The sequence below is a fragment of the Alosa sapidissima genome, chromosome 20 (genome assembly GCF_018492685.1).
Source record: "Alosa sapidissima isolate fAloSap1 chromosome 20, fAloSap1.pri, whole genome shotgun sequence".
Lineage (NCBI taxonomy): Eukaryota > Metazoa > Chordata > Actinopteri > Clupeiformes > Clupeidae > Alosa > Alosa sapidissima.
The window spans coordinates 31,717,485-31,727,484 of NC_055976.1; the positions used below are offsets into that span (position 1 = coordinate 31,717,485).

The 10,000-nt window shown below is 47.0% G+C and overlaps 2 protein-coding genes across 7 annotated transcripts in view; one reads left to right on the forward strand and one right to left on the reverse strand.

Moving 5' to 3' along the window:
• adma (adrenomedullin a) overlaps positions 1-589 on the reverse strand; it is a 4,138-nt gene extending 3,549 nt beyond the window's left edge. Inside the window, exon 1 of the mRNA XM_042073857.1 lies at positions 377-589. The gene's annotated coding sequence lies outside the window, so the exon portion shown is untranslated. The remainder of the gene's footprint in view (positions 1-376) is intronic.
• sbf2 (SET binding factor 2) overlaps positions 1-10,000 on the forward strand; it is a 104,030-nt gene that overhangs the window by 10,208 nt on the left and 83,822 nt on the right. Inside the window, exons 2-3 of one of the 6 annotated variants that reach the window (XM_042073823.1) lie at positions 2,261-2,326; positions 2,645-2,856. In XM_042073823.1, the coding sequence (XP_041929757.1) occupies positions 2,742-2,856 (115 nt within the window). In that variant the 5' untranslated portion in view covers positions 2,261-2,326; positions 2,645-2,741. Of the gene's footprint in view, positions 1-2,173; positions 2,327-2,644; positions 2,857-3,204; positions 3,459-10,000 lie in introns of those variants that run through there. The other 5 variants (XM_042073826.1, XM_042073824.1, XM_042073825.1 and 2 more) reach the window with 5 other exon arrangements.

A 10,000-nucleotide genomic window follows, 5' to 3' on the forward strand; every position in this document is an offset into this window, starting at 1 on the left:
GGTGCAAAGACTGCAGGACAAACTGATCAATATCAGACTTAAATACACACACACACACAGCTGAATGAAAAGTCCATCAAAAGCCATATGGAAAGCTGCTGTGCCGGTGTGTGTGTGTGTGTGTGTGTGGGGAGGCAGACGTCTTATATAAGCCGCTAAGCTGCCCAGTCTGTTTCAGTCTGACTGACCTGAAAAAGGAACCGGAGGAGGTGAAGAAAGAGAGAGAGAGGGAGAGAGAGAGAGGGTGAGAGGGAGAGAGAGGGTAAGAGGGAAAGAGAGTGGGAGAGAGAGGGAGAGAGAGAGGGAGAGAGACGGAGGGAGAGAGAGAGGGTGAGAGGGAGAGAGAGGGTAAGAGGGAGAGAGAGAGTGAACTCACCTGTGTTCTGCAGAAGAGGGGTAGAGAAGGGAAGGCGATTCAGTCTGTCCGTCTCTCTGTCCAGTGTGTGTGTGTGTGTGTCTCTATTTGCGTGTGTGTGGAGAGTTGCGTGTGTGTGGAGAGTTGAGTGTGTGTGGAGAGTTGCGTGTGTGTGGAGAGTTGAGTGTGTGTGGAGAGTTGCGTGTGTGGAGAGTTGAGTGTTAATCCACAGCAGTGACTCCAACAGTGTGATGGTCCCGCCACCCGACACCGCCTTTATACTGCGCTACAGAGGGGCGGGACTCACACACACACACATACACACACACACACACATCTCGCTCTCTCATAAACACACACACAAAAACATCTCGCTCTCTTATACACACACACACACACACAAAAACATCTTTCTCTTTCTCTCTCTCTCTCACACACACACACACACACACACACACATATGCACATCTCTCTCTCTCTCTCTCACACACACACATACACACATTAATACATACACAAATCCTCTCTCTCTCTCTCTCTCTCTCTCTCTCTCACACACACACACACACACACACACACACATTCATATGCACACAAATTCAAATATGAAAGTTCACCCACATGCACATCCGCACACAGAGATGAAACGCTGGGCTACTGTTATACTCACGGCAGCCTCTCTACACACACACTCACACACACACACACACACACACACACACACACGGGACGTGTCCGGGATCAGGAGGAAGTGGAAAAGAGCGCCATGGCAGAGGAATGAGGAACGAGGGAAGAGAAACGAAAGAAGAATGGAGAGAGAGAAGAATGGAGAGAGACAAATTCCAGGAAGTTTCCTGTGAACATGCTGAAGCATTTACACACAGATAATCACTGTTCCACTCTCTATCTCCCTCTCTCTCTCTCTCTCACACACACACACACACACACAGATAATCACTGTTCCACTCTCTATCTCCCTCTCTCTCTCTCTCTCACACACACACACACACACAGATAATCACTGTTCCACTCTCTATCTCCCTCTCTCTCTCTCACACACACACACAGATAATCACTGTTCCTCTCTCTCTCTCTCTCTCACACACACACACACACACACACACACACACATACACATTGTCACAGACCACACCATAGACTCACACCACAGACACATGCATACACACACACACACACACACACACACACACACAAATGGACACAAATACACACATACACTAAGACACATGCATGCGCCCACCAACAGACTCACATTAACACATACACACACACACATTCACAAACATACACACACACACATATATATTCACAAACACACACCATATCCATACATACATACACCATACACACACAGACACCATATACACACAAACACACACACAGTGGCCTTCTCCCTTAACACTCTCTCACACACACTCTTTCACACACTGCCTCTCACACACGTGTGTGTGTGTGTGGGGGGGGGGGGTCATCATGCAGATGTTGATAACTGCCCCCAGAGAGTGCGTGTCCAGGAATTGTGTGAGTGAGGTGTCTGTGTGTGTGTGTGAGTGAGCGGTCTGTGTGTGAGTGTGTGTGTATGTTTGTGTATGTTTGTGTGTGAGTGTGTGTGTGTGTGCATGTGTGTGTGTGAGTGTATGTGTGTGTGAGCCTGTGTGTCTGCGTGTGAATGTGTGTGAGTGTGTGCGTGCGAGTGTGGGTGTATGCATGTGAGTGTGTGCGTGTGAGAGTGTGTGCGTGCGAGTGTGTGTGTGTTTATGTGTTTGTGTGTGTGTGTACGTGCGAGTGTGTGTGTGTAGGGGTCAGCAGACAGATGTGGATGAGTATGCCCAGGGGTGTGTTGGTGTTTTTGGATGCCACTGAGATTCCAGCTGTTTGTTCCAGAACTCACCCGCCAGCCCATCATCATGTAACCATGGAAACACCTGACTGGGATGGTACTGGTATGTGGTAAGCATGTTTGGCTGCTGAGAGAACTTATGTGTGTGTGTGTGTGTCTCTGTGCCAGTCTAACTGTGCCCTGTGTAGTTCAGTAGGTTGTGTCTGTGTGGATGCATCAGCTAGGTGGGGGCTATGTGTGTGTGTGTGTGGGGGGGGGGGGGTGCATTAGCTAGGTGGGGGCTATGTATGTGTGTGTGTGTGGGAGGGGGGGGGTACATTAGCTAGGTGGAGGCTGTGTGTGTGTGCTTGTTTGTGCGTCTCGTACGGTATCTGCATATACCTTCTTATGAGAGTATTTGTTTTACAATGTGTGTGTTTGTTTTACAGCACGTTCTCTAAAGCAGAGCCATGCCATCCGGATTGTGCAACTGTGAAACTGCTCAGAGATTAATCATCACACACACACATCCCGTCAGTCACCTGGATGGAATGTCAGATGGGCACTGCACAGGTGAGCAGAAGTCCCCAAGACGACGTGCGGAGGGCAAGCGGAGATGATGATGTCAGACCTGTGTCCACTACGGAGCCCAAAGCAGGAAGTAGGGCAGGGTGGGGAAGGGAAAGAGAGAGGAATTCCACTGGAATGGCCTCACACACACACACACGCACACGCACACGCACACGCGCACGCACACACGCACACACACACGCACACACACACGCACACACACAAACCCACGCATGACAGCTGTACCCACGCATGACAGCTGTGTGTTCTAAGTTCTCCTCTTCTGTGGAGTTACTATCAAACTAGCCTAATTTCTGGACTAGAGAGCGGCTGTGCTGAAACGATTGGCTGCAAAACCGGTTTTGAGGCCACTTTTATGATAAAATCCCTGTTTAACCAAAATTCCTGAAACTGGCGCGCGCTGCATCCTCCCCGGAGCCGGGAGCTCGCGGGCTGTCCGGTTTGGCTTCCCGTTTGCGTTCCGCGCGGCTCTGTGTAGAGAGCAGCGACCCACGCCCTGCAGCGGTGAGAGCCAGATGCACGCAGGCGCACTAGCCTTTCCCGTGTCAAACATGGCTGTGCTCTGGCAGTGGGAAAAATGCTGATTCGCGTCGATAGATGTCCAAAAAGAAGCAATAATGGCTCGGCTGGCTGACTATTTTATTGTCGTAGGATACGACCAAGAGAAGTCCGGTAAGTTAACGCGATACTCGCTCCTCTAATGCTTTTGTTTGACACTGACCGTCAGATGTTGGGGTATTAGCCAGAAGCGCGAGCTGAGATTGGCCACAGAGCCACTGTTTGCGTTTCATTGTTTTGATTTGAGAAAACATCGATCAAGAGCTCTCGCTGTCCACCGTAGCTAGAGACGCGGCTCCAAGCGCCGAAAGCGCGTCCAGATCTCCCTTTCTGCGTGTCTGTGTGTGTGTGTGTGTGTGTGTGTGTGTTAGCCACGGTAAGAGTGCGAGTGGAATGTGACGCCTCCCGTAGGTGTGTGAATGCTAGCTGGCTAAAGAGCTGCTGGGATGTGCCTATCCCCCCAGCTGCGCGCTCTTACAAAAACGTTGTTTGCGCGAGATCATCATCGGTCTTGGCATTTCCCCAAACTCGGATAAGTGGAGTCGTTCTGGCTGCGGATCAACTTTTTCAATCTGTGCGCATTTTTCGGTCGTGACTAAACGCAGCCTGCTCGCAAGCTTTAAGTAAGTGTCATTCCCAAAAGCGCCCGCGCCCGCTAACGTTACAAAAACGTACAATTTGCAGCGGATAGAGTGGAATGTTCTGCTCTACTGGCCGTGGCAGTTAATTGACATTTCACCGTTTTTGTTGGTACACTTTATTGATTATGTAATGGCTCGTTAGTTAACGCGTGAGGACACTGATTGTCGGGACTGTGTGATGAGTGTCAGCTGATCATAAGCGGGCGCGGAGAGGGAAAGTTGTGGGCAGAGCCTCTCGCGCTCAGGCCGGAGCTGCACGGGCTCAACTACGGGTTTCCTTTGTTGTGGAAAGCGGATGCCGCGTCCCTTGCGCGGAGGAAGCCGAGCACTGGACCCGGCATGCCAGAGGCCGGCCTGTGTGTGTGTGTGTGTGTGTAAGGGAAATGCATTGTGGATGGCTGTGCCTACCCCACCGATAGCTCAGTTTTTGTTTCAGAGTGGAAACACTACGGACACGGTGTGTGTGTGTGAGAGAGAGAGAGACACGATGGAAGCCCTGGCTAACAGTTTGCATATGTTACGTTTGTGTAACGTTGGACAGAGCCCTGTGTGTGTATGTATGTCGATTAGCCGTGTGTATGTCAGGGAGCAGTTTGCATGTGCTGCGCTTGTTATTTCACCCTTTACAGAGTGCTGACGCAAACTAGTGTTTTTACAACAGGGTGTACAGGGTTTGTAACAGGTGCTTGTGTGTGTGTGTGTCAGTCATAGGTCAGTAGTGACGGTCTACCTTCACAGAGAGAGAGAGAGCGAGAGCCTTTTCGCCAATGTCACCATCATCAAATCTGACCTATAAAATATAGATTCCTGTTGTCATAGTGATTATGGATGTCCACCATTCCAAGAATAAAATCCAAACACTCTCAGGTCATCTGTTGGCTTCCTGTGTGTGTGTGTGTGTGTGTGTGTTGGTCTGGTTCCCTGTGTGTGTTTATGTAAGTTGGATCTGTTTGGGTAAGTTTGCCATGGAAACCAGGATAGCATCCCAGTACTTTAATGTGTATCAAAGTGGTGCCTAAGTCACAACTGACATCACACACACACACCTCCATTATACTACTTCATCACAAATAGACACACTGCATATATCACATACCGTGTGTGTGTGTGTGTAGCTGCAGCTGGTGTTGGCCGTCAGCCTTCCCAGCTGCAGGACTCCTGAATGAGCTGTGTGTGTGTGTGTGTGTGTGTGTGTGTTGTAAGGGATCTCTTTAATGAGTTCACCATTCTCTTTTCACCATTCTCTCTCTCTCCATCCCTCTCTCTCTCATTCAGTCCTTTAGCCATCTCTCCATCCCTGCTCTCTCTCCATCCCTGCCCTCTCTCTCCATCTCTCTCTCTCCATCCCTGCTCTCTCTCTCCATCTCTCTCTCTCTCCATCCCTGCTCTCTCCATCTCTCTCTTTTCATCTCTCTCCATCCCTGCTCTCTCTCTTTCCATCTCTCTCTCTCCATCTCTCTCTCTTCATCCCTGCTCTCTCTCCATCTCTATCTCTCCCTCTCTCTCTCCATCTCTACTCTATCCCTATGTCTGTCAAATCTAATTATTATCTAATCATTTCTGTGTGACACTTGCATAATCAATAAAACACTTTTACTGACAATAAAACACTTTTACTGACACACTTGCATAATCAATAAAACATTTTTACTGACACACTAGAGAGAGATGTGCATTTCACTGAGAATGAGTCCACTATTAATGGCAAGTCCTGGGTGACAGAGAGAGAGAGAGCCCTTTCACCCTTTCAATAACAAAACCGCACTTTCATTTATCAAGTGATCTGTTAACTCACTTTCATCATCATCAAAAAGTTACTCCAGGTTAGCAGTGTGTGTCTTTCTCAATCAAACTGTGAACTCAGGCTCAACAAATTTCATTACATTTCAAAAACCCGCCCCTTCAACGAAACCCCGCCCCTTCAATGAAAACCCCGCCCCTTCAACAAAACCGATAGGAATCATGTCGTCTTGTAAATGAGGGACGTCATTTGCGCGCACACACACACACACACACACACACACACACACACTGTACACACACACCTCAATAGAGATCATCTGGGAAATGAGGGCCATCTAGCCTGGGTGTTCCCATGCTGCCTTGCGCGCAATTTGATTCACGCTGCTAAGGCAGCCTGGAGACCATGGAGCAAATTTTTGCCTGAGATAGGGAACCAATCACAGAACAGGGGGGAAAGCAAGACGATGATGAGCTATGCACAGACGCATTTGATAGACATCCGTGGCACCCAATAAACGGATCTGGGCATTTTTTTCAAATACGAGAAAATGAATGTTTGGTTCCCAGACCACGTCTCATTGAGAAGTGGTGGCGCTAGCCAGGCTAAGGGCCATCAGTTACTGTGCACGTGTAGCATGTAAGCTAACTTAAACACGTTTCCACACAGAACCGTTACTCAGCTGATTCTGCATCGTCCTGTAGCCTATGCCACGATGTTGACCAATCGTACCCTGTAGCCTAAGCCACGATGTTGACCAGCCGTACCCTGTAAGCCTATGCCACGGATGTTGACCAGCCGTACCCTGTAGCCTATGCCACGGATGTTGACCAGCCGTACCCTGTAGCCTATGCCACGGATGTTGACCAGCCGTACCCTGTAGCCTATGCCACGGATGTTGACCAGCCGTACCCTGTAGCCTATGCCACGGATGTTGACCAGCCGTACCCTGGAATTTCCCCTTGGGGATCAATAAAGTATCTATCTATCTATCTCGAAATCCAGAGTTCTCACGAGAGCACAATGGAATTGTCTCTGCGAGACACTCTGGCAAAGAGCAATGATGCATGTTACTTTTACCCCAACATTCCGGGGAACCAGCTAAACTGATGAAGACAGCGCTGCAACGTTGGAGGACAGTACACATTGGTCGTAGTGTTATCCGATTGCGTTGAAGTCCGAATTCATTCAGAGTAAACATGGTCTAGTCTTATCCAATTGCGTGCAGTGAGATTTTTAAATGCACGCTTGTTGCCGCCCCTCGAGTTGGGCCATTACATTGTTCTTTGCCAGACCCTTAATCTTTCTAGATTCTCAGGGTCTGGATTTTCCAGGCTAGACCAGTCGTGGGAGACAATGTGTTCTTCTGTTGTCTGAGAGAATGTATACAGGCACAGCATTGAAGTTTTGTTTTGTTATCGTCACCTGGTTACATTTATTCAGCAATTCAGAGAGATTTCTTGGTCACCATCACAGTTCTAACAGTAGATGATTATTGGTCACCAGCACAGTAACAGTAGATGACCAGTAGTGAAATGTGCGCCTGGCTAGATCAGTGACTGTGTAAAGTAGAAATAAAGTAAATAAAACTGATAAAATGTTAAAAACAGAAGTTAATAATGCAATAAATAAAGTAAATAAAACCGATAAAATATTAAAAACAGAAGTTAATAATGCAATAAATAAATAAAATAGTAATAGACATGAGTAATAAGAATAATATTAAAATCGGATAGAGTCCAAGGTATTCATTAGAGTAGCAGGCATGTCCATATTGTGTTATTTCTTTTGTTTCGCTGTGTGTGTGAGTCACTCCAGGCATGTAGACTTAGATAAGGGATCCATGCTCCCCATACCCCCTAGAGTTCCGTACACACACACACGTTCACACTCACATACACACACACACACACGTTCACACTCACACACGCACATTCACACTCACACACACACACACACACACATACACTCCTTATCTGTGTTGATGCAGTAGAATGTTCTGGGGTAGGGGGTTGCTGACGCACAGTTGCTAGAAATGTAAAAATATCTACAGATAAACACACAAATATTCATACACACACACACATAATAATCAACACCCACCTCCCCCAAGAAAATAAAATAATGTGTGTGTGTGTGCGTGTAATTGTGAAAGAAAGAATGCTGGTTTCTCCGGGGTTGGGGTGGACCTCTATGTCCACATGCATGATCATGATGACCATATGAGATGGTCCCGTGATGAGGGGCTCTCGTAGATGCTGACACTAAGGACTTGTGTTGAAGCTGGTGTTGTCCATCTGCAGATCTGGTGTACTGGGTAGCCATTTTGTTTGGGAATTCCAAATGATCAGGACCAGCATGTTCCTCGCCCTCTTCTACACATGCCCAGTCAAACAGGAAAGTGTGCGGGAACACCAGGAGCACCATAACACCAGCAACACCATAACACCAGCAACACCATAACACCAGGAGCACCATAACACCAGCAGCACCATAACACCAGCAACACCATAACACCAGAAACACCAGGAACACCAGGAGCACCATAACACCAGGAACATCATAACACCAGCAACACCATAACACCAGGAACACCAGGAGCACCATAACACCAGCAACACCATAACACCAGGAGCACCATAACACCAGCAACACCAGAAACACCATAACATCAGGAACACCAGGAGCACCATAACACCAGCAACACCATAACTACAGGAGCACCATAACACCAGGGGGGTATTCCATCAACCTCGCTAATGAAGGCGGCGCTTAACAGAAATAGCCTGGCTTGAACTAGCGTAGACTTTCACTTGGGGCTGAAGCCGTTCCATTAACCATTAATGTCCATTAACATTAACCGTTCCAAGTTAGCGGCATCTTGGCCTCGTTTATTCAAGCGAGGTTTAGTTCAGCTTCATCTCTGCTCGTGCATGAGGTAGAAAAGTAGACCAAAACAGTAGATTGACGAAAAGACGATATATAGTAGAAGTAGTATAAACTCAAAAACAACTTTGGCATATATTCAAAACTATCTATAGCCTACGTTATTATATTAAGAGTTCACTCCAAATTATTGTCTAGGTGTAGGTGGTCATAAAATAAATTAGTATCAACATAATAGCCTATTGTCTCCCATAAGTCCCAAAGTGTTTAAAATAAAATTATCTGAAATGCAATGGCTTTCAATTCAATTTATGCCTAGTATTTAATCTGTGTAGCACACAGTTGATTTGACATTCATGAACAATTGTCGACACATGAAGCAGTTTTAATAATTAGCTGCCTAGGCTACAGAATAATTATCCTTTGGCTTGCATCAGATATAATATAGCCCACTGGCAAAGCTGTCACTGAACAGCCAAATGTGCATGACCCTTTATCAGCAGTAGACATGTGTCTTTCATCAAAGATCTAAAAATGCCATCATCAAGGTGATAAACAATGTAGCCTTAATACGGGAATATGGGAAGCGAACCAGCGAACACGCAAGAATGTATCCTTTCCTATGCCGTCTCGCTGCACGTTACATCACCACCGAACGTAAGTGACGCAGAGTAGCACGATTCCTAGAACCACACGCATGTGAAGTTAAAACATTTTCAATCGTATAATCTCCATACATTCTTTGGAGGTAGAGAATGTGTAAATCCATGCTTGGTGCACTGTCCGAAAAAACATTTAGGCCTACTTCTATTTTTGAAGTTCTAGGCTACAGGTGACGAGAGCACAGGTTGACGGAACCATCTTTTTGGACTCGTTTTCCGACTGATTGTTTTAACTAACCAGCCTAAAAGAAAAAGAATGGACAAGATTGTGGGTTCATTTTCATTCATTCACCCTGTGGAATGAAGCACACACCTGTGCTAGGGCTGTAACGATATGCTATCGAAACCAAAATGGCGACACTCACATCCTCATATCCTCACATCCTCGAAACTGTGTGTGTGTGTGAGAAGGCAGCTTTGCATCAGGCGGCTGCATGAGCAACACACGTCACCTGCCTTAACCACTTCCCCCGCCCACATTTTTCCCTTCGGCTACAAGCCCGAAGCCCTAACCAGTAGGCCACGGCTGCCCCAACACACACACACACACACACACACACACACTCATATACACATACACACACACACATATACACACACACACACACACACACAAACAAAGCAAGGACGCATAGAAGACAACAAGCTACATTACTGTTAAATCCGGTTACCCTCATTAGCATGCTGCACACATTTGTTTAAAACTCTTGCATTCAAGTTCAATTC